The 23,083-nt window shown below is 34.1% G+C and overlaps 1 protein-coding gene across 3 annotated transcripts in view; it reads left to right on the top strand.

The window, feature by feature from the left end:
* Positions 1 to 867: 867 nt before the first annotated feature.
* The window catches only part of Wdr72 (WD repeat domain 72), a 185,280-nt gene continuing 163,064 nt past the window's right edge, over positions 868 to 23,083 (top strand). For 2 of the 3 annotated variants that reach the window (XM_077109030.1, XM_076848584.2), the window contains exons 1-8: positions 868 to 1,020; positions 8,732 to 8,838; positions 13,165 to 13,243; positions 14,408 to 14,582; positions 15,188 to 15,264; positions 16,398 to 16,517; positions 17,371 to 17,516; positions 17,899 to 17,995. In XM_077109030.1, the coding sequence (XP_076965145.1) occupies positions 868 to 1,020; positions 8,732 to 8,838; positions 13,165 to 13,243; positions 14,408 to 14,582; positions 15,188 to 15,264; positions 16,398 to 16,517; positions 17,371 to 17,516; positions 17,899 to 17,995 (954 nt within the window). Of the gene's footprint in view, positions 1,021 to 8,731; positions 8,839 to 13,164; positions 13,244 to 14,407; positions 14,583 to 15,187; positions 15,265 to 16,397; positions 16,518 to 17,370; positions 17,553 to 17,898; positions 17,996 to 23,083 lie in introns of all 3 variants that reach the window. The other variant, XM_077109029.1, reaches the window with a different exon arrangement.

Below are 23,083 nucleotides of genomic sequence, written 5' to 3'. Positions count from 1 at the left end.
TGTCAACTTTCTCAAAGCAAATATGAAAAGTATCCTTAGTACCTTCTTTCTGTCTTCTATTTTTGACATTTTAATGGGAGTAAATAATACTGCTAAATTACATCCCCAAATTGTTTGTATTTCATAAAAAAATGACTATGTGGGGAGAATAATTAACTGGTGTCTCACAAAATATAATGACATATCACTCAGTAGTATTTTATGTATTACTCAGATGAGAATTTTTGGATTATTATGCATTCATTTTAACCATTGCAACTATTACATGATTAGTAGTGACTGCATGAATTTTATTATTGAGGAAGATACCAAATATAAAAATGTGTCAAATAAAAATCATTATAAATAACTATATAACTTGAATGTGAATATGGCAGAAATCATGACAGTCACTGACACATGAATCTTTCAGTACTAGGAAACACTATTTTTGTGGAAAAGATTTTCTTTTTAATTGAAAATTCAGATATTTGTTGCCTAGATAAAGTGATATTTCTGGAGAGAGGAAGTTTATATTGTGGTATGTAAGACAGTTTTGTTCTTCAGAGGCCTACCTGGACTTTGAAGAAGCTTGGGATAAAGCAATAGTAAGAACTGGGTGTGCAGTGGGAAGATCATTCTTATCTTTCTGTTCATCAGTATCAATAATCAAGAATGGAAAGAGGAGACATTCTTTTTTGATGGAATAGTGATGGCAATAATTTCACTGTCTGATGGCTACTTTCTCCTCTAATTGATGATGAAGCAAACATATCATGGAAACTTGTGTCATCATAAATACATTTTGTACTGGGTCAGTTCCCCCAAATTTATGAAAGATGACCATGTACACTTTTTTACTTCTCTGTATGTCCAGGATTCACCAAAATGAAGACTTCCCTGCAGGCGGTGGCACTATGGGGAAAGAATGCCCCTCCCCACAGCATCACTGCCATCATGATCACAGATGACCAGCAGACGATTGTGACCGGAAGTCAGGAGGGGCAGCTCTGTCTCTGGAGCCTTTCACCTGAACTAAAGGTTAGTGAAAGCTATTGGCATTGAAATAGACAGCATTCACATAGTAAAGCACAGCTTGCTTTTTCTACCTGTGGTGACAGTGGATGGTTTGCATGATTGTTAAAAAGATACTTACAAAAGTAATAAATTGGTTTTACTTAAAAATTTAGAGAAAATAAAGTAATATATGGTGGAATAAGGTCATATTTGAAAATTATATTTTGAATATTGCTTATCTTAACTACCAGCTAAATGTTATCACCCTTTAAGTTATGCTGAGTTTTACTATTTTATATCCTGAATTATATGCTAAGTAACTGAACTATAGACATGTAAGTATAATTCTAAAAATTATGGCTCATTAATCTAAGCAGAGAGCATGCATTCCTGAGAACTACTAGTAACTAAATGAGTAATATCTTAATTATCTGGGTGTTTCCACTGTGTTTGGCCTTCTTGCCATTCTTTTGGTCTCTGCTTTCATGTGATTGTTACAGATCACATCAAAATGCTCTAAATCCAATTTACTATGATTGTCCTTCTATTTCAGAACCTGACCTCACCTAGGATTTGGCCCATCGATTAGCAATTAATTGTCTCTGTCCCAAGTCATAAACATTTAACATATTGGAATAGATATTTGCTTAACTCTAGCAGTCTCTAGACCCAATTTGTACATTTAAACTAATGATGTACTTAAAGTATACTGCCCTCATTAAGAAGCCTTTTAAAGATCAAAGACTATTTTTAGCCTTTAAAGTCTGTCACTTTAAAACCTAAATTAACAATTAATTGTAATTCTATTTTATAGTGTAATTAATTAACATCTCCTATCACTGAACAGTTCTACTACAGGACTGCCAAGAACCACATAGCAGAGAAGCTTGGCTTGATGTTTATGAACATCCCTGAAAGAAGGAATGAGTATTATTGCAATAGTTGTGCTTTGAAAATGATGGGCCATATATATCTTGAAATAAATATTTTCTGTTATAGATTTAAACTCAGACTCCTAAATGGCTTTAAATGTCTTGTTAATCTTTTTAATGTTGAGTATTATTTTCTGGCTGAAGCAGTTGCCTAGTAATGTGCAGTTCACTCTAAGTTTAAGACATTTGAAATGCTGACATCTTGATCCTTTTTTATTTGTTCCTGCTATTTATCCAGCCTTTGTTCAGCATACATTTGTTGAGTATGTAGGCTCTAAGGTAGGCTAGATGCTAGTTACTCATGAGTTCAAACATAAATGAGACCTGTGCTAGTTGACCAGGAGGTTTCAGTATGGTAGAGGAAGGATTTAGGTTAATGTAGTGCAGGTATGTTGCAGTACAAGGTATTCTAAGTAGGGAGTTGTCTGCAAGTATGTACAGTTGGGAAGTTATACCGTGTTTCTCTTTGTAGCAAGTCTTCCTGGAGTTAGAGCAGTGATTCATAATAGGGATCTATTTTGCCATCCAAGAGAAATTTGGTAATATCCTCTGGCATTTTTCTTGTTAAAATTGAAAGAAGAAATTACTGTAAACATCTTAGGGTATGCATGACAGTCCCTACAACAAAGAGTTTTCCCATTTTAAATGATAATGACACTAATATTTAGAAACTCAGGGTTAGAGGTGTGATTTGGGAATGGGAATCAGATTAGCCAGGGACTGGGGGCAGCTAGATCATGCTCTGTTAAGGAAATAGCCTGTGCCTGCAGGAAAACAAAGAGCTTTCTGTTGCGGTAGCCTAGATGTGAACAAAGATCAGAGAGGGGTGAGGCTAGGAGAGAAGATGGGTTGGGGCTGGTCATGTAAGGTTTAATGACCAGTGAAGGAACTTACATTGAATACTTAAAGCAAAAGGAGACATTGAGAAAATTTAAATTGGGGATAGTATTGGTTTTGTGATTTGGAAATTCACCATGAGGCTGTTGTTGGAAAAGTTTGCAATGTGAATAAGGTGTTGATTAGTACAAATGTAATACTTTCTCTATGAATTTGACTTCTTTACATTCCTCACATAAATGTAATCCTACAGTATTTGCCTTTTCATGATGGGCTTATTTTACTCTGTTGATGTTTATCTATGTTATCACATGTGACAGTGTTCCCTTCCTTTGTAAGACTTAGTAATATTCCATTGTGAATATACAACACACCACATTTCATTTATCCATTCATCCATCAATACATATTTTGCACTGGCTATTGTGAATTATGCTGCTATGTACATAGATACATCTTCATCCCTGATTTCAGTTGTCCTAGGTGTACACTTAGAAGTGGAATTGCTGACTCGTATGGTAATTCTATTTTTAATTTTTTGAGAAATCCTTATGGTGTCTATATCATTTTATATCCCCACAAACAGTACACAAGTGTTTCAGTTTTTCTACATCCTCACCAATAACAGTTTTTTTAATAATAGCTGCTTGAATATATAAAGTAGTATCTTGTAGTTTTGAAGGAAAAGGCTTTCTGAGAAAGAGGCTGAGTTTGAACTAAGTTTTAAAGGGTTCACAAGAGTAGAAGGAGGAAGGAGAGTGCAGACAGTGGTAGCAGCAAGTGTGTGTAAAAGGTATAAGCATTTAGTTGTCAGGGAACTGATAAAAGTGGTTGAGTAGATCATGAAGGGTAAATTAGAGGTCATAGATGAGACAGACCCCACATGGCATCTGCAAGAACCGGCCCTGTGTGCAGATTAAAAACAGTGGCGATTATTCGGGCTTAAAAGATGTTTACTGTAAGGAAATAATACACCCATGTTTAATTGTGTTTATATTGTAGAATATCACAGGCTAGTGTTGTGCAGGGCATGTTGAAAGAAAGGAGGGATGAGACCAAGGACAGGGGGCTATGCATAGGAGCCTTCTCCAGTAGTTTAGTCCAGAAAGTTTTTGAGGGGATGAAGTGAAGATGAAAACTGGGAATATGTTAAAAAGAGAGAATGGAAAGAACTGAGAAACCAATTAGTTGTAGGATCGTTGTAAGGGTACAGTCAAGAATACTTTCCAGATTTGAATTTTGTGTGATGGTAGGTCTGGTAAGATAATATTATCATTTATTTAAAAAGAGTTAAAGGGATTAGGAAATTGTAATAGGGAGGGAAAGAAGGTGATGTGAGTTCTGGACATTCTGCAGTATCCAAGTATTCAGTAGCAGATTAAGTATGTCCCTCAGTTTTCCCTGACCAGGGTGGGATGTTAGGGAGCAAGGGAGCTAGGGAACAATGTCTGCAGGTCCTAGGCTTCTCATTGTTTGCCTTGGTTATGCTGCATGTTCTGAGTCTGCTCCCAGAACCCTCTAGTTTGTAGGGTGCACCAGTGAGGATGCCTGTGGCTTGTGGCTTGTACTAGAAACTTCCTCACTTGGGTTTTCTGATATTGACTGCTGATACTCATCACACCTAAGCATAGAGAAAAATGAGGTAAACATCTTCTCAGAGTTCCTTAGTATTCCTATTATCTAATTTTCCTCCTGTTCAGTACTCAAAGTGAAACAAAGTGGAAAACAGCAGTGTGTGTAAAGGTAAAATGCAAATCTCATTTGAGGTCTAGTTCTGATATTTACCAACTCTGTGATACTGGGCAAATGACTTGTATTCTTTGAGCCTTGATTTTCTCACCTGTAAAATGTGGATTTAAACACTGTCTATGGTTGCACTAGTCCCTGGAATATAGTAGATGTTCATCAAGTCATGCTGTCTTCCATTTATGCTATTAGAAGCACCTGAGAGTGAGGTTAGGAGGTTCCAAATACTGCATAGAGGTACATCCAATGAATAGGAGTAAAGGTCTCCCGATGTCATGACAAGAGCTAGGCATAGGTGTGGAATTTATTTTTTTATTCTTCACAGCAGCAAAATGAGGTTACAGAGATTGTCACATTTTATTTAAATTAAATACTTCTGGGGATTTATTAGCAGAATGAAGTTTTTGTGTAACAGGCAATGATAGCTTCTAATATTTCTTTTTGATATTTTGTCCACAATAGATTTTATTTAAAGAAGGAAATGTTCTTAATGTACCCTGTATTTAACCTGGCTTTTAATACTCTGGAAAGAGACTAAGTGAATGGGAATATGCACCCCTGAGTATGAGGATTTGAAAAATATAGGATGTTATTTTCTAAGCTGGAACCTTATGGACTTCCCAGGAAAAAAGATTAGAGTTAGAATGTACCTTGTAAGTAATTCAGTTCCACCACAAGACTTTCTTAGCCTAGCAACAGACCTTTTAAAAAAATATTTCTGTAATCATAGATATGAAAGAAAGAAATAATTATATTATAGAATAATTTATCCTTATTGATATGCCTGGGTTATCATTTACATATATTTTTGCATAGCTCAGAAAAAAATCACAATGGTATTTTTGTAGTAATTTATTTGTAATATAGATTTTTTGTTACCCAAAATACATTTTCTAATCACTCAAATAAAATTTTTGGTCTATTATTGTTATTTTCCACTTATAGAGACTATATATGTTTTCTATTTTGTAGTTTAATTTTTATGCTCTTGTTTTACAAAATAATGAAGAATATACTTTTTCACACATGATATAATAGTAGAATTAACCCTTAATTTTATATATTAAGATTCTCATGCAGGAGAAAAATATTTGTATTTTAAATAATCATTTAATTAAAATATTTTTAGTGAAGAAAACAGGTTCTTATCAAAATTAAGTAGAAGATACAGAGAGTTTCCATATACTTCTTCTGCCCCCCATACCAGTTCCCTTCACCATCAATCTGCCACACTAGAGTGGTATATTGTTTACAATTAATGAAGCTAGCTATACATAATTATCACCAAACTCTACAGTTTAGAGTCGGTTCACTTCTTAATGTTATGTGTGTGTGTGTGTGTGTGTGTGTGTGTGTGTGTGTATACACAAACACACTTATGGTATCATGTAGAATATACAGTCTTAAAAATCCTCTACTCCATATTCATGTCCCATTCCCCTGAACCTCTTATAATCACTGATATATTTTTAATCTCCATAATTTTGCCTTTTCTATAATATTATGTATTTAGAATCATACAGTGTACAAAATTTTCAGATTGACTTGTTTCATTTAAGTAATATATATTTAGGTTTTCTCTCTATCTTTTCATGGCTTGATAGCTCATTTCTTTTTACAATTGAATAATACTTCATTGTATTAATGTGCAGTACCATACTTGTTTGTCCATTCATCTACTGAAGGACATTGTAGTCATTTCCACATTTCTGGCAATTATGAGTAAAGCTGCTGTAAACAGTGTGCAGGTTTTTGTGTAGATAATACTTTTTAACTCATTTGGGTAAACACCAGTGAATGTCATTACTGGGTTTTATGTAATAGTATGTGTAATTTCATTATAAACTGATAAACCCACTTCCCAATTTTGCATTCTCACCAGCAACGGATACATGTTCTTATTGTTCTACATCCGTGCTAGCTTGCACCTATTGTTATCACTGTTCTGGATTTTAGCCACTCTATTAGGTGTCTACTGGTACTTCATTTTTGTTCTAATTTGTATTACTTTTATGAAAGATGATGTAGAGCACCTTTTTAATAAGCTCATTTGCCATCTGATTATAATCTTTGTTGTCTGCTTCCAATTATTTTTAATCAGGTGATTCATTCTACTATTATCGAGTTTTAAGAATTCTTTAGGGCTAGAAGTGTGGCTCAATGATTGAGTGTTTGTCTAGCATGTGTGAGGCCCTGTGTTTAATCCCCAGCACCACAAAGAGAAAAATTTCTTTGTATATTTTGAATAAATAGTTTCTTATCAGTTATATCTTTTGCAAATGTTTCTCCCAATCTCTAGCTTGTCTTGTTTTTATGATCTTTACTTTTGTTTCTTGATTTTTACTTTTGATATAAATAAGAAACATGTTTACTTTAAAAATTTTAGGGAATAATTTAGAAGTGAATATTCTGCACTGGCCTGGCGTTTAGTCAATGACTAATGACATTTCAGCTCTTTTTCTCTTTGGTTTTTGAAAGTATGATTGCCAAATAAAGATTATTTATATCTAACATGTTTGATATGGTGATTTAATGTACATATGTATTATAAATTGTTTACCACAAGATGTATCACTGTCTATACATATATCACCTCATATAGTTACCGTTTTTTGCTCATGGTAAGAACACTTAAAATCTACTCTCATTAAATTTCAAGTGTGCAATAATAGTTAGCATTATTTTTATTATTATTTTGTATAGTACTAGGAATCTAATCCAGGGCCCAATGTATACTCAGCAGGCACTCTATTACTCAGCTATATCCCCAGTCCAAAATATGGTATTATCAACTATACATATCGTGCCATACATAGAGCTGTAAAACTATTCTTCTTATAACTCAACATTTTCCTTTGACTGTTATCTCCCCATTCCTTCCCTACTTCCAACTTCTGTAAACCACTGTTCTATTCTGTTTCCATGAGTTGGACTCTTTTGGATTCATCATATAACTAACATCATATAGCATTTGTCTTTGTTTGTATGGTTTATTTCATTTATCATAATAACTTATCCAGGTTTATCTGTGTTGTCACAAATGATAGGATTTTCTATTTTATGACTGAATAATATTTCTTTATGTGTCTATATATATATATATATATATATATATATATACACACACATATATATGTACATGTATATATGCACATTTTCTTTATGCACTCATCCATTGATGAACACTTAGGTTGTTTCCATACTTTAGTTATTATGAATAATGCTGCAGTGAAAATGGGTGTGCAGATATCTCTTCAAGTTACTGATTTCAATTCCTTTGGATACATACACAGAAATAAAATTGCTGGGCCATATGGTAGCTCTGTTTTTAATTTTTTAAGAAATTTCCATTTTTTTCCAAAATGCTGTATTAATTAATATTCCTATCACTAATAAGGTAGTATAATGGTTATAAAAAATGTAATATTTTCAGTGTTATTATTTTGTAAGTTTATTTAAATTCTGAAATCTATGCTACCGTCATTCTACACATTAATATGCTACCGTCATTCAGGAGACATTTTACATATCATAAACATCAACATGACTTATTTGTATTCAAAACCTAGATGCTGTAAAACAGATCTGGCTGTCATCTAGATTTCATGATGCATACCAAACCAAAACAAACAAAAAATCAGGTACAGCACAATTGCTTTACCTACGTTTTATTCTATGCATTTTGAGAGTTCATGTATCAATTTTCCTGAAATATATGTACAGAAAAAGTATAATATAAAAGGGTCTCTTAATCCAAATATACACTATAATCTTATTTTAGTCAGCTTTTTTTGCCATTGTGACCAGAAGACCTGACAAGAACAATTTTAGAGGAGGAAAAGTTTATTTGGGGCTAACCATTTAAAGCAACTCTGCTTGGGGAAGAACATCATGGCAGAAGGTCATGGTGGAGGAAAGCAGCTCAGGAGAAGACCACCATGAAGCAGAGTGTTTCACTCTAGAGACAAAATATATACCCGAAGACCCACCTTCTCTAGCTACACTCTACCTGTTTATAGTTACCACCAAGTTAATCCCTATTAGCAGATTAAGGCACTGATTAGGTTAGCATGCTCACAATCCAATCACTTTGCTTTGAACTTTCTTGCACTATCTCACATATGAGTTTTTGGGGGACACCTAATGTCTAAACCATAACAGATGTCCTTATTTTTCAAACAGTTTTTAGTTATGTGAAAGCTTCCTCTCATCATTTTCAGATTTCAGCTAAAGAACTCCTATTTGGTCATTCTACTTCAGTAACATGTTTAGCAAGAGCGAGGGACTTCTCTAAACAGCCATATGTCGTCAGTGCTGCTGAAAATGGGTAAGATATGTGGAACTTTGTTCCCTTCTTTATTCATTCCCTTTCTGAAGACTATAATGGGGTATGACTTTTAGTCAAAAAAAATTTCCATGATCAATATGTTCCTTTTACATATAGGAAAAGTTAGATCTTAAATGACTGAGTACTTTTTGATTTGGTCCCAAGGAATATAATCAATATCGTGATGCTCAATGAAATACTCTTGCTGGGTGGGGACCAAGATAAACATTTTAATGTCACCCCCTTACTATGTGAAGAATAATGACAAATACCTAGAAGAATAGAATTGGAAATGGAAAAGTTAAACTGCTTGTCTGCTTTTATGTAGTTAATTACTTTTGAGATTTTAAGTAAATTTATCCTTTACAGTTTTACAAAACAATTCAGTAGTTACATTCTTCATGTTGTTCTCTCAACTGAGAATGAAGTAGTAGGAAAGAAAAGGGAAAGGAACATAGACTGTGATTTGCCTGAAGTTTCAGGGAAGCAAGGCTCTCCAGTAAAATAGGACATAGCTGGAAGAAGAAGCCTACCAACAGAAGAGCTTGACTGCTGAAGAGTTATTTGCCAATGTATACTAGGAATGTGGAGTCCATTCTGTATTTGTGAATGAGGGATTGAGTTACTGGCTGAAGTAAGAGAATGCCCTCTTTTGTTTTTTACCCAAAGGGATATTATATGCCTTTGAACTCTGAGAACCAAGAGAATAATAAAGAATCAGGTGTCCTACTTGTTTAAACTATTAACAAAATGGCTAGCAGAACAGTTATATAAGAGGTACCTGTTCTCAGAGTTTATACTATAGCAATAGGGAATCATAGTTAGAGAAATGTATACTTAGACATACATAGTATAAATGCTAAGAGAATTCACAACTGATAATGCCTCCATAATGATGAAATTTTCAAGGATATACTTCTATAGGAAGAATAATAATTTCAGAAGAAAGCTATGAAATGAAAAAAAGAATATTGATAAAAACAAGCAAATTTTTAGAAAATTTAAATGAACCCAGACTATAAGACATACTGTTTCTATATACTCTCTGTACCCCCCCACATACACATAATCTTAGTTGACAACAGCATAGATTAGTTTCAGTTCCAGATTCTACATGTTTTTCTGTTCAACGTGTGAATAAAGATGTTGATTAACTTTTTTAATCCCTATCCCTTTTATAAATATTTTATTTAGCAACAGGGTCTAGCTTATTGCTTAGGACTTTGCTAAGGTGCTGAGGCTGGCTTTGAACTTGCAATCCTCCTGAGCTGCTGGGATTACAGGCATGGGCCACCACACTCAGTTGATGTTGATTAACTTTAGAAATTCAAGCTTCATGTACATATTGTATGTCTATACAAACAAAATAAATAAAAATAAAAGAAATGGGGTATACTTCTAGTTTGAAAAAGAAGAAAAAGTTGTTTAATCCAAAGAAGATATCAGAATCAAAGAAAATGAGACAGATAGAAAGCACAAAACAAGATAGTTGAAATAAATGAAAATAGAAATCCCAATTATATAATGACACTAAGACCCCTCTGTTAACTTATAAAGATTGTCAGACAATTACAAAATTGTATAAGAACATGGAAAACTTAAAAGAAATGGATAGGAAAAATTAATCAAATATGTACTAACCAAAATAAGGTTGATATAGCTGAATTAATATTTTATATTAATAAATATACATATTTAATAAAACTTTTAAGGAAAAAGCCTTGGCCCTAATAGAGTTATTACTTATTAGTAAAACTTTTCAATCATTGGAAAGAGATGAGACCAGAGAATGAGGCAGACTCTAGGCCTGTCAGGCCTCTAAGACTGTGAACCTTAAACCTGAGTGTGCATCACAGTGAGAGTCACTCACAGAGCTTGTTTCCCAATTTTGGGGCCTTATTCCTGGTGTCAAGGAAATAGTAGATATGAGCTGGGGTCTAAGAACTTGTGTTTCTAACACAATCTTAGAATATTCTTATACTTCTAGCTCAGAGACCATATTTGAAGTAGCACATACCCCACATTCAGCCAGTGAGAGAAATGTGGAATCAAGAATAACTTGGGAAATTCGCTAGTGATGATACCATTCACTGGGATAAAGAACTAATGTTCATTTTGAACACAAGATGTATGCATTTCTGCAAGTCATCCAGGAGGAAATATCTAGTAGCTAGTTACATGTGGAAATCTAGAGCTCAGTTGAAGATGTCTGGCTTCCAATTAGCATGATGACAGTAACTGAAGACATGGGAATAGATGTCTCACCCAGAGAGAGTGGCAAGTCTGAGAATGTAAAAGAGGCTAAGACAAAAACCTAAGGAGGATTACCACTTAAGAAGCAGATAGAGGAAGAAGAGGAGCCTGATCATACTAGAGAAAAATCATAAGCCTAATGGAAGGCAAGGGAAAAGGGTTTGAAGAATCCAACAAACTTCTAATTCAAGATGGCAAACCAAGTATTCAGTTTATTACCTCTCCCTCCAGTTACAACATTGAAATTTGAGCAAAGCAACAATAGCATTAATAAGAGAAAAATAAATAGAACAAAGAAAAAATAGTATATTTCTAAAACATGGGAAATGTATAGAAGAATAGCAACTAATACATTTATCCATTAATGAATTTTTATTGAGTATACTGAGGACAGGTTGTAGAGTTGAATAAGAAAAAAAATCCCTTCTCAAGGCCTTACAATGAAAATTTAACAGTTTTTTTTTTTAATTTTGTATTCTATAGATATTTCCTCTGTGCTTTTGCTTCTTATTGAAATAAAAAGTAATTGGTAAACTTACCTAGGAACAAGTCAACTGGCCAAGAGCTTTTTTAAACCCCACATACCAGGACCCCAACACAGATGCATGGAGTTAGAATCCTTGAGGTTAATTTTCTGAAATAGGTGATTGTTGATGTATAGTAAGAGTTGAAAAAGATGGTAGTAAACTTAAATCCCTAGTCGAACTAAAATTTTTTATTGTTGGATGCTTAAGTTTCAATTTCTTTACCTTTGAGATATATTTATTTAATTTCATGGTGGATTATTAGTTGTTTTGCCTTAGAGTTATATGATTGTAATTTCTGCCTTTCTTGCAATCTTATTTTTCAGAACGTTTCCCTCCTCTTTTAATAGTTACATGCCTATTCAAGTTACCTTTTTGTAATAAGGTTGGATATAAACAGAGGGGAGAAAAGCCTTGAATATTTTCCTTCTATACTTAGAATATGGTTTCTCAACCTCAGTGTTAATATTTTGGACTGAACCAGCATTTGTTGTGGGAGATGGTCCTGTGCACTGTAGGATGTGTAGCAGCATTGCTTATCTCTCCCCACTAGGTGCCAGTAGTGTGTTCCTAGTTGTGACAACTGAAAATATCTCCAAACATTGCTAAATGTCCTTGGGAAGTGAAGGAAGGGACAAAGGGATCAAAATCACCTCAGGTTTAGAGCCAATTATTTAGAAGATTGATTTTTAGTGTTTGGTTATGACCCCCCTCCCCCCAAAAAAAGCCTCAAATTACCACATAAATATAGTATTTACTGTTATTAGTCTCTATTTTGCTTATTTTAAATAGCAGTATTTAGCTTAATGCCTGTAAAATTTGTTTTTCTTCAATAAAAATTTTGTTTTTTAAAAATGTCAAAACAGCAATATTATCAAACAACTTTGAAATAGCCTTTCTTGTGTCTGTAAACAGAAGTCATATAGATTTAAATTACCCTACCTGGGTGTATTTTATTACTGCATTTTAGACTATATTTGTGTCTTTGTAACATGTGGAAACAAGTAAGTTTTCAAAGCAATGAGAGTTTTCTAAATATTGAGTGACAAGGATGATTTCAAATAAAAAGAAACTATATCAGTGATAGACCATATGTAGCCTCTTGGTGGCGCTGTTAGATTTTACAAAAATGATACCTTGGCTCTAAAAGATGCAGCCCTTGATGTATTGTGCTTTTCAGAATATGTAGTTTAAGTTCAGTGAAATAAACCATTTCTAGAGGATGCAGTTTCCATGGAAAGATTGTTGTACTGTCACTCACAGGCTGTGATAGCTGTATCCCCACAATTTGTTGTAGGCCAGGTTGACCCTAAAGTAAGGTTTGCAGGCAATGGCAGGGTGTAATTACCCAAACAAAAAGATACAGATACAGTATGTCAACCTCGCTAATGATCACAACATTTTCTTGCCCAGTAATCTGTAACAAAAAGCCACATAAACGATCAGGTTGTGCTTAAGTGCGATGCTAAAGAAAAACTTGGTGGTACAAAAATTATTCCAGCCAATTGAGTGGAAATGACAGGGAATAATACAAAGTTATGTCTTCTAGGGAGATGTGTGTTTGGAATGTCACCAATGGACAGTGCGTGGAGAAGGCCACACTTCCTTACACGCACACTGCCATCTGTGTAAGTACATTCAGAACATTTCAGGATTGCAACTCATTTAGAACAATTGCAATATACATATTTAAAGGCATATCTTTGTAGAATATTATTTTCTTTAACTCTTTGTCATGAGAGTAAAATATCAGTAATCCTCCACTATTTTGGCATTCTTCTTTCTCAAAAGCTGTTGTTCAATAAAAATTATTTTCCCTAATTCTTTTATTTCTGTATGTTACCTTTGAAAGACTATTTTTGTATTTTTCCTTAGTGGCACTCACAAAACATACATGGACACATGTAAAGAAGTCATTTTAAATGATTCAGTTTAAATGACACACTATTTTATAAAGCAGTAAAAGGATTTTTCCCTCATTTTCCATTGTTCTTAATTTCTGAATTTTTACTTATAAAAAGAGAGTAAGAGGCATTGCCATCATGTTTATAACCACTTCCTAATGTATTATTATCTATCTATTTATTTTTTTAATTGCTGGGGATAGAACTGAGAGCCTCATACATGCTAGGCAGTTGTTCTACCACTGAACTATATTCCCAGCCCCACTTCCCAATTTTTAAAACAGATTCTGGCTTTTGGGGGATGGGTTCCATTGGTGTGGACAGTCTTCTACATGTCACCCATTGCTTTAAGTATGGATACTAGGCTTTGCATTAGCCACAAACTCTTTTCTATTCTTTTGGGGCCAAAACTCTGCACATTAAGAAAGTTCATTAAAGGTACAGTTTATTACTTGACCTTTTATAAAAACTATTTCCAAAACCTATTTGGCACAAGAGTTTCTCAAATGCTCTTCAAATACTTTTCTTTCTTATCAACACATAGCAGTATTGCTAGGTTAAAGAACATAGGTTTTGTTGTTGCTGTTTAGCAAAAACATTCCAGAAATAATATACTTGTGAGCTTTCCATGATTTGGAACAATATTTCTTCTTTCCAAAAGATCCTTCTTTCTCCAGAAAAAATGGTAAAATATAATTGAAACTGATGTGCAAAATCAACATCGTAGGATTACGGAATAAATAAACTAAAATAAATTTGTGTTGTTTTCAGTTTAATATTTTAATTGAACAGCTATTAAAACTAAAATTTAGAGTAGTCTTAAATATAGCTAAAGTTGAATTAAATGCTATAATAGTTAAATTTTTACTTTGAATTTCATTTGTACAGTATTACCACTGCTCATTCCGGATGACGGGAGAAGGCTGGCTTCTGTGCTGTGGAGAGTATCAAGATATCCTTATAATTGATGCCAAAACTTTGGCTGTCATTAACAGTTTCACATCATCTCAGTCTCCTGATTGGATCAACTGCATGTGCATTGTTCATTCCATGAGAATTCAAGGTAATAGTTGGGTATTGTACATTGCTAAGAGATTGCATGTAATTCATCTACTTTTGAATTATTTGTTAAATTATTGGGCAAAAGTCCAGAGTGCTTTTTACATTTGCCTGTTAGTAGAGATATTTCTGTAAGTTAGATCAAGACAAACTGAGAACACCCACTCCAGTGGGTCATTAGACAGTCAGGAAGATGTTAGGTGGAGAAAGGAGGTTTCTGTCACCTAGTTCTGTGTGGTATGTTAAGAATAATGGGTAGTATTTTGTCTTGCTGTATTTTCTGGATGTTATGCTGAGGAAGACAGAAGAAAATGAAAACTGGCTCCTCTGCTTATTTCTAAAATAAGAAGTTTGAATACTACCAACTTATAATTGATAATATGGTTCTTCTACTAGTGGTATTCTCCTTATACATAGGGATCACTTTGAAATTTTAAAGCGAATTTGGAACATGGTATGAAATGTCAGTTTTTTGCTTAAGAAATACACCAAGTTGAACATTTTCTACCTACATAACTCTGCATAATCCTTAAATGACTATGAAATGGTTTATACAGCAATGAGTTATGGCAATGTCCAGCTTATATGTCATCTTTGTTCATTTTACAGAAGATTCTCTCTTGGTGGTATCAGTAACTGGTGAGCTCAAAGTATGGGATCTCTCCTCATCTATCAATAGCATTCAGGTTGGCTTGGTATCTACTATCTTCTCTCCACTTTTAAGTATATTTAGTGAAACTTTTAAATTATTATGGTATTGCATGTTCACAGTTAAAAGTTTAAATGATGTAGAAGTATATAAATTTTATTTCCATCCACTTCCCCCATCCATCTTCCCAGGAATGGGCATCAGTATGGTTGAATTATACCCTTCCAACTTTTCTCCTTGCAAATGTTTTTATGTATACACTGATGTGCATACACACGGAGAGATTCTGTTTTTAATTTTAAAAAAATTATAGCAGAATATCTTTCTGTCCCTTATAGCAGAAGATTCTCTTTTTCTGGGTGTGTGAATAGTACAAGGAGGTGGCCATGAACAACTGAGGGTTTTGTCCCCAGGAGTCCATCATGACACCTCTTTGGCATCAGACTATGAGTTGAAGTAATGAATAAAGGAAGGGACATTGTGTTCATGTTTGTGACAGTATTGTTTAGGCCTTCCAAGGGGTGCTAGGGTCTCTTTAGGAATTTTGAGGTTGAAGAACCTAGGAATTGTTAGTATACTGAGGTCAAGAAACGTACACCCCCACCCAGCATTATTGGTATTCTCTTTATACACAGGGATCACTTTGAAATTTTAAAGCAAATTTGAGAGCCTTGTTTCCCATCTGAATACTACCTGGAGCAACCCTGCTTTATTTCTGAAATCAAATGAGATCAGGTGAATTCAGGGTGGTATGTCTGTGAACAATTGAGAGCCTTGTAGTCTGTGTTCATTGTTGGCTACTTTTGTGTCACTTTCAAAGCACTTCATTTATTTTTTTAATATTTTGGTAATTAAGGTACTGCAGGTTTGTAGAAATTGTTTACAATTTTTGTTTGATCTCTCTGCCATATCTGAATATCAGTAACTTTATTTTCTCCACATCCAGAATGGTTCCCCAGAGTGTTTGTTGAGTGATTATATAAAATAAGTCTTTGAATCAAAATGGATTTCCTGCTCACAGATTCTTTTTAAAGGAAACTTCTTAGTTCAAAACACTGAACTGCAAACTAGGATACTTTTACTTTTATAATGGTATGGTCTAATTCAGGTATATGGTCAAATATAAATTTCTAAAAATTAAAACTGAAATGTTTTTCTTTCATTTTCAAGGAAAAGCAAGTTGTCTATGAAAAAGAATCCAAATTTCTTGACTCTTTGAATTGCCAGACAATACGATTTTGTACATATACTGAGAGACTTCTGTTGGTGGTGTTTTCTAAATGTTGGAAGGTAGTATTAAATAACATAATAAATAAATAGCAGTGATGTACAAATGTAGTTTTGTTCATGATAATATTTATAAAAGTATGATTTATATAGAATATGAATTTTTATAATAATATTTCAAGAGTGTAGAATGATTTATCTTTCATGACTGACTGATTAATTTTCAACTCTTTTTTTAGCCACTTTGTTTTCTAAGATATTATTATATATGTCATAGTATATTCTAATTTTATGAATAGAAAATCAGTTATAATGTCTGTTTCTAAATTATTTTTAAATGTTGGTGCCTGCACTTCAGAATTAAAAAGAAAACTAGAACATTTTACCTACAGAGATTAAACCTTAGTTTTAGATTTTTTTTTCTTTCTCTGTTACTACATTTGCTTCTAGGGAATATACATTCTTTTCTTGTGAATATATTGACTAAGTCTGCAAGAGGAAAGCTAAGTTTTTCTTTGCGTCATTTTCTCTCGCCCTTCTTTTCTTAACTGTTACACATGACTGGCTCAATGAACAGAACTATATTTTCTTACTTGTATGGTGATAATATATTTTTGAACAAAGATTTAAAGAACATTGTATAACAAAGGATTTCTGCTATATAAATTTGCACATGTTAAACCTAGAGTAGTCATGGAAAGAATCAAATTGTTTTGAAATTTAGGATTTGAGGTTTGTTCATTTAATAAACACATTCTGGAATGAGACAACCAAATAAACTTCATCCTCGGAAACCTATGTTAGGATGAATGTGGAAAAAAAAATAAGTGCTAGTAAAATATAATCTTGAACCATAAGTACCCTGTGGTCTGTTACTAAAAATTAATATGTTGTTGAATTATGACTGTCATTCTAGGTTTATGATTATTGTGATTTTTCCCTTTTGTGGACTGAAGTTAGTAGAAATGGGCAGTTCTTTGCTGGTGGAGAGGTGCTTGCTGCTCACAGAATCCTCATCTGGACAGAAGATGGTCACAGTTATATCTATCAGCTGCTGAACAGGTGGGCTCAGATGGGAGCAGCATACAAAACATTCAGGTAGAAAATGAACTTTGGGAGGTTTATTATGGAAAAATCCCTGCATGCTGCCCATGATCAAAAACCAGAACAAAACAACTTTGGCACTAGAAGATTTACTCTGGGCTTGGTAGGCTTCAGCCTTTGTACAAAACAGCAGGGGATGAAGGAATGAGATTAACCATGTATAACTTGTACAGCTGGTGCTGGGTTTTCAAAAAGTCACTTGTAATTATTAACCCAACATTTTCTAACTAGAGTTTAGAAACTTGAATGGTACCCTCCGGCTTTTGAAAATGGGAGGGGGGAAAAAAACAAATAAAGAACTGCAAATTTCTAAAGTTTGCTTCTCATTTTTGTGATGTAGTGGCCTTTCAAAAAGCATATACCCTGCTGATGGAAGAGTGCTTAAAGAGACCATTTATCCTCATTTACTGTGCTCTACTTCTGTGGAGGAAAACAAGGTAATGTAAGAAAAGAGTGGCTACCTCCAATCTGTTTCACTCGGTTTCTTAGATGAGTGAGTGTTGCTTTGTTTGTAACAGAATCATCCTTGAAAAAATTAACTTGAATCATCACATGAAGTTGTTAATGAGAAAATCAAGTTTTATTGTTAATGGCTACTGAAGAGAAAATGTGGTGCTTAAAAATCTAGATGTACAATAGATTATAAAAATAAAAAATATTTTTATGTCTCATTAAGCAATACCTATTTGTCATAGGCAAATTATAAATGTTGAAGAAAATAAAGGAGATCAAAATTCTAATTCCACTACCATAAATATGTACTGTTTTAAATTTTAAAATTTCATTTTATGTGTTTCTTTCTTGTAGTTGGATATGTTTCAAATATTTAGAAAACTTGTGAGAATAGTACAATGATCACTTATATATCCTTTATCTATATTCAGCAGTTACTAACATCTTGTCACATTTATTCTCTCTCTCCACACACACATTCACCTACATTTTTTTCCTTTGACCATTTTGAAAAGATGTTTGACAGAACATTGTTAACATTTTAATGTAACTACTCTAATTTTGAAATGTTATGAGATGATTTTTATCCTGATTTTTAAAAAACCATATATCAAGATCATTTTCACATATACTTAACTATTCTTATGAGTAAATTTTCTTGTTAAAATAAATATAATTATGATTTCTGGCAGAGAGTCGAGAATACAATTGTGAGCTTGATAGTTCGCTAAATTATACCTTTGGCACTCTAGGAAGTCTGAAAATCTAAGCAGATATTTTATTTCAACGGTGGGTATTCCTTCAAGTGATTTTTTTAAACCTCTACACTTGGTTATCAGTTTATTATCCAAAAAGGTATTTCATAGAGGGAGGAAGAGTTTTGAATTATTGATGTGTCAACCAAGAAAGCATGCTTTTTGCAGAATGATGGTTTGCTTAATTAGACAGCAGAGCTGTTGGAAGTCCTATAGTTCAGTGATTGTCCCTTTAATATATCGGTGAAAAGTTTTGTTTCCAAAACTTGATTAAGAAACTGTGAAGCCAAAATTTAGAACCCCAAATGTCACTGGAGCATAGATAAACTTTAGAATTATGGCATATATTAGGGGATGATTTCAAAATTATTTGTTAGCAGCAATAGAACCGTTTCCTTTTTGTTTTGTTCTTGTTGTTTTGCTGTTTATCACGAAAGCAGCACTGTTGGTTACTCAGGAATGCATTTTCAGTTATTTTAAAGGGCATGTGCTTTCCTTCAGTTTAGCTCCAGAGTATATTTTTATACAGTACAGTTTTCTATAGAGGCCAATTATAAGTCATACCCTTCAGAAGCTTCTAGTCTACAGCAAATACCAATGTTATACATAACAATTTAAAACACAATTTAAGAAAACTAATGGGAAGCTACATTGCCGTGTGTTTCTCAAAATGTAAATGTATGGGTCTTCTACCAATAATTCTTACTTAGAGAATCATAATTGCTTCTGTATCTTTAGTGTGGGAAGGGCTTAAAAGTCAATGAAGTATGAGTAGTGTAACCTAAAACTGAAGGACATTGATCACCCATCCTTAGACTCTTGTTTGTCCTTTATCCATTAAATAAGTTAATGCAGAGTGTTATCCTCCTTGTTCAGACACTACCAGCATTCACTAAATATAATACTTCTTAGTCTTTCATGTTTTTAGGAGGCAATGAAGGCATGTGGTAGAATTGAAAAGATGAGTTTGAGAGATTCACGAACCTAGAAAAAGTTTGCTCTGTAAATATATAGTTTTGATTAGACTTGTTTTGGGGAGTGATACCTTAGAATTAAATCTGGAGGTTTGGCAGTTACATGTTGTGAGAGTTGCCTTGGTAATACATGTGAACAATTGCCTCTCGTCTTTTGGCCAAGTGTAATACCTGTGAACATATCTTGCAAGACTGGGAATCCACCCTTGTAATACCTGTGAACATATCTTGCAAGACTGGGGATCCACCCTTACTTCCTGTAGCTTTCTGAGGATACTCCCAGCTTTCATTTCACAGTTGGTGATTGCTCAGACCCATGGGCAAAGTTCCTGACCATTAAGGAACTCTAGCTCTTCTGGCTTAGCTGAAAAGGAAGGTTGCAGGCCATGGTGGAGGTAGCTGGGATAGAAACACCCTGAGGATGGCAGATAAGGAATTTGGGTGTATGAACTAAAAGAGATAATGATAGATAAAATTTTTTTACTTGTTCTTTTTAGTTATACATAACAGTCGAATGTGTTTTGGCGTATTATACATACATGGGGCATAACTTATTCTAATTAGGATCCTATTCCTGTGGTTGCACATGATGCAAAGTTACCCTGGTTGTGATTTCAAATACAAGGCTAGGAAGGTTATGTCCCATTAATTCTACTGTCCTTCCTATTCCTCTCCTCCCTCCCTACTCTTCATTTCCCTTCATTTAATCCCATGGACTTCTAGATACATAAACTTTTATTACATCGTTATTATTATCAAGCATATACATTGCCTCATTCATTTCAATGGCCACTAAGACCCCATTTTGAAACTATAGGTCAGATAAGTTAATTCCCAGGTTTTGAACCCAGGTGGTTTAGCTTTAGATTCTTATTATGTTTTTGGAATAAGTTTGTCATTTTGTTTGAGGAAAGGATAAGAATGGTTAATATCTATTGAGTATGTACTGAGTGCCAGACATCATTCTAAGCACCTTATCTTTTTCCACTCCTTATTTCTCACATAATCCCATATAGTAAATTCTTTTATTAGCCCTCTTACACAGTTAGGGATACTGAGACAAGAGAGGTTGGGTAAATTGTTTAAATTAAGTAAGTTACTCTTTTAATAGAATTACTATGTGAGAATATTAGAATCCTTGCAGCTGTCCCCAGAATATATACTATTAGTGAATATATTTTATTGCCTCTTAGAGGATGGTTACTCGGTACTGAAATGAAAATGGTAGTCTTGGGTGAATAGCAGAACTAGAGAGGGAACTATTGGGAAGAAGGAAGACCAAGGGGTCAAGGAGTGGATGTGCCCAGCTGAGGAATGGCAATATGGAATGTGAAGGGGGTGATGGGGATGGCAGCCTCAGAGAACTTGCCTGGTGGACGGGATGGCAACCCCAGGGAACTTTGCCTGCAGGAGCAGAGCACAATTTGAAGTAAGCTGTGCTGCCACCAGTGTGAGTAACTCAACCACCCTCTCTGGAGTTTCATTTACATATCAAAACATTAAAGAAGTTGGAGTAATCAATTCTAAATTTCCTACCAGGCTCCCAGAGAGTTTGAGTAGTCAGTTTATCCAAATTTTATTAACATCATTTTCTAACAGCTACAGAAATCATGACTGTGGGACAAATAAGACCTCAAAATGCCCTCTGAATCCTGTCTGTCTGTGTCACTGGCTTACTGGAACTGTTTTTCAAAGTACTGTCATTTCTACAGACTATAGAGAATTATCTGTCTTGGTTGTATGGCCTTGAATTGTTTCTTTTTTCCTGTGTCTTAGTTTTGTAACATTGATAACAACAATACGTCATAGTTTTTTAAAAATATTTTTTAATTGCCAATGGATTTTTTACTTTGTTTATTAATATGTGGTGCTGAGGATCAAACCAGGGTCTCACACATGCTAGACAAGCACTCTACCACTGAGCCATGTTTTGTAAGGGCTAAGTATAATAATATTTTGGTTTTTAATATTCTCTGAAGATACATTATAGAATTTTCTACTCTTATGTCTACATCTAAACCTAAAAACCTATATTTTCTGTCTAGGTGCCATCACTCTCTATTACTTTTAAAATTCTGACACCAGCAATTGCCTTTCTTTTCAGGATGCCTTTTATTTGTACATCAAAAGAGGTTGTCGGTTTTGTTTTTCTAATCACTTAATCATTGTGATTTCTATGTGTAATCTCTATATACAAGCCTGCCCTAAGAAGAGCTGCCCTGTGCCAAGGCACTAGGGAGATTCTAGACATATTCACTAGGGAAAGAACATTTTTAAGAGCCTTTTGCCTGATATTCACGTACTCTGTTTCAGCAAAATTATGATTTTATATATATAATTAATAATTATAACATAATGTATAACAAACATAATGTGTATAATGCATATTAAACATATACCCAATATATAATATGTATTATATATTATGGAATCTTTTTTTGTGGCAACTTTGGGAGATTTGAAATTATGCATGTTAGATCTAAAAACTAGACAACAGAAAGTAAAAAAGGATACTAATAACACAAAAGTGCCATATAAACATTAATTGATGCTGTTTTAACCGACACTGAGAATCGTAGGGACCCCAAACAGATCAGGCCTCCTGAGAGGACAGTATGGGCTCCTGAGTTAGAATTACTAGACTGCAGGCCCATTGCTATATTCTTCATCTTAGGTGAATCACCCCTTCACTCCTCATCTGTAAAATGAGGATAATGATAGTGCCAACTTCACAGGATTATGCTGGGATTATATAATTGAATATGTGTAAAGCCCCTTATCAGTAACATGTGCATATAGCAGTATGTGTAATACGCTGTTATGGTTTGGATGTAAGGTAGCTCTCGAAAGCTCACATGTGAGACAATGCAAGTAATTTGAGAGAAGAAATTTATGGGTTATGAGAGCCTTAACCCAATCAGTGAATTAGTCACCTGATGGGATTAATTGAGTGACGACTAAAGGTAGGTGGGATGTGGCTGGAGAAAGTGGGGCATTGGGAGTGTGGCTTTGGGGTATATGTTTGTATCTGGCAAGTGGAGATATTCCTCTCTCTCTCTCTCTCTCTCTCTCTCTCTCTCTCTCCCCGCTTTCTGATCATCATGTGAGCTGCTTACCTCTTCAACATTTTTCTATCTTGTTGTTCTGCCTCACCTGGAGACTTGAGGAATAAAGCTGACTAGCTATGGATTGATACCTCTGGGGCTATGAGCCTCAAATAAACTTCATCCTCTATAGTTGTTCTGGTTGGGTCCATTTAGTCACAGCAGTGAAAAAACTGACTAAAACATATACATATGAAATATAGTCAAAAAGTTTACTCCTACCAACTCTCTGAAGTCTA

Source organism: Callospermophilus lateralis, chromosome 3 (genome assembly GCF_048772815.1).
Source record: "Callospermophilus lateralis isolate mCalLat2 chromosome 3, mCalLat2.hap1, whole genome shotgun sequence".
NCBI lineage: Eukaryota > Metazoa > Chordata > Mammalia > Rodentia > Sciuridae > Callospermophilus > Callospermophilus lateralis.
The sequence above is the reverse complement of the archived record's forward strand: the minus strand, read 5'-3'. Positions and strand labels throughout refer to the sequence as shown.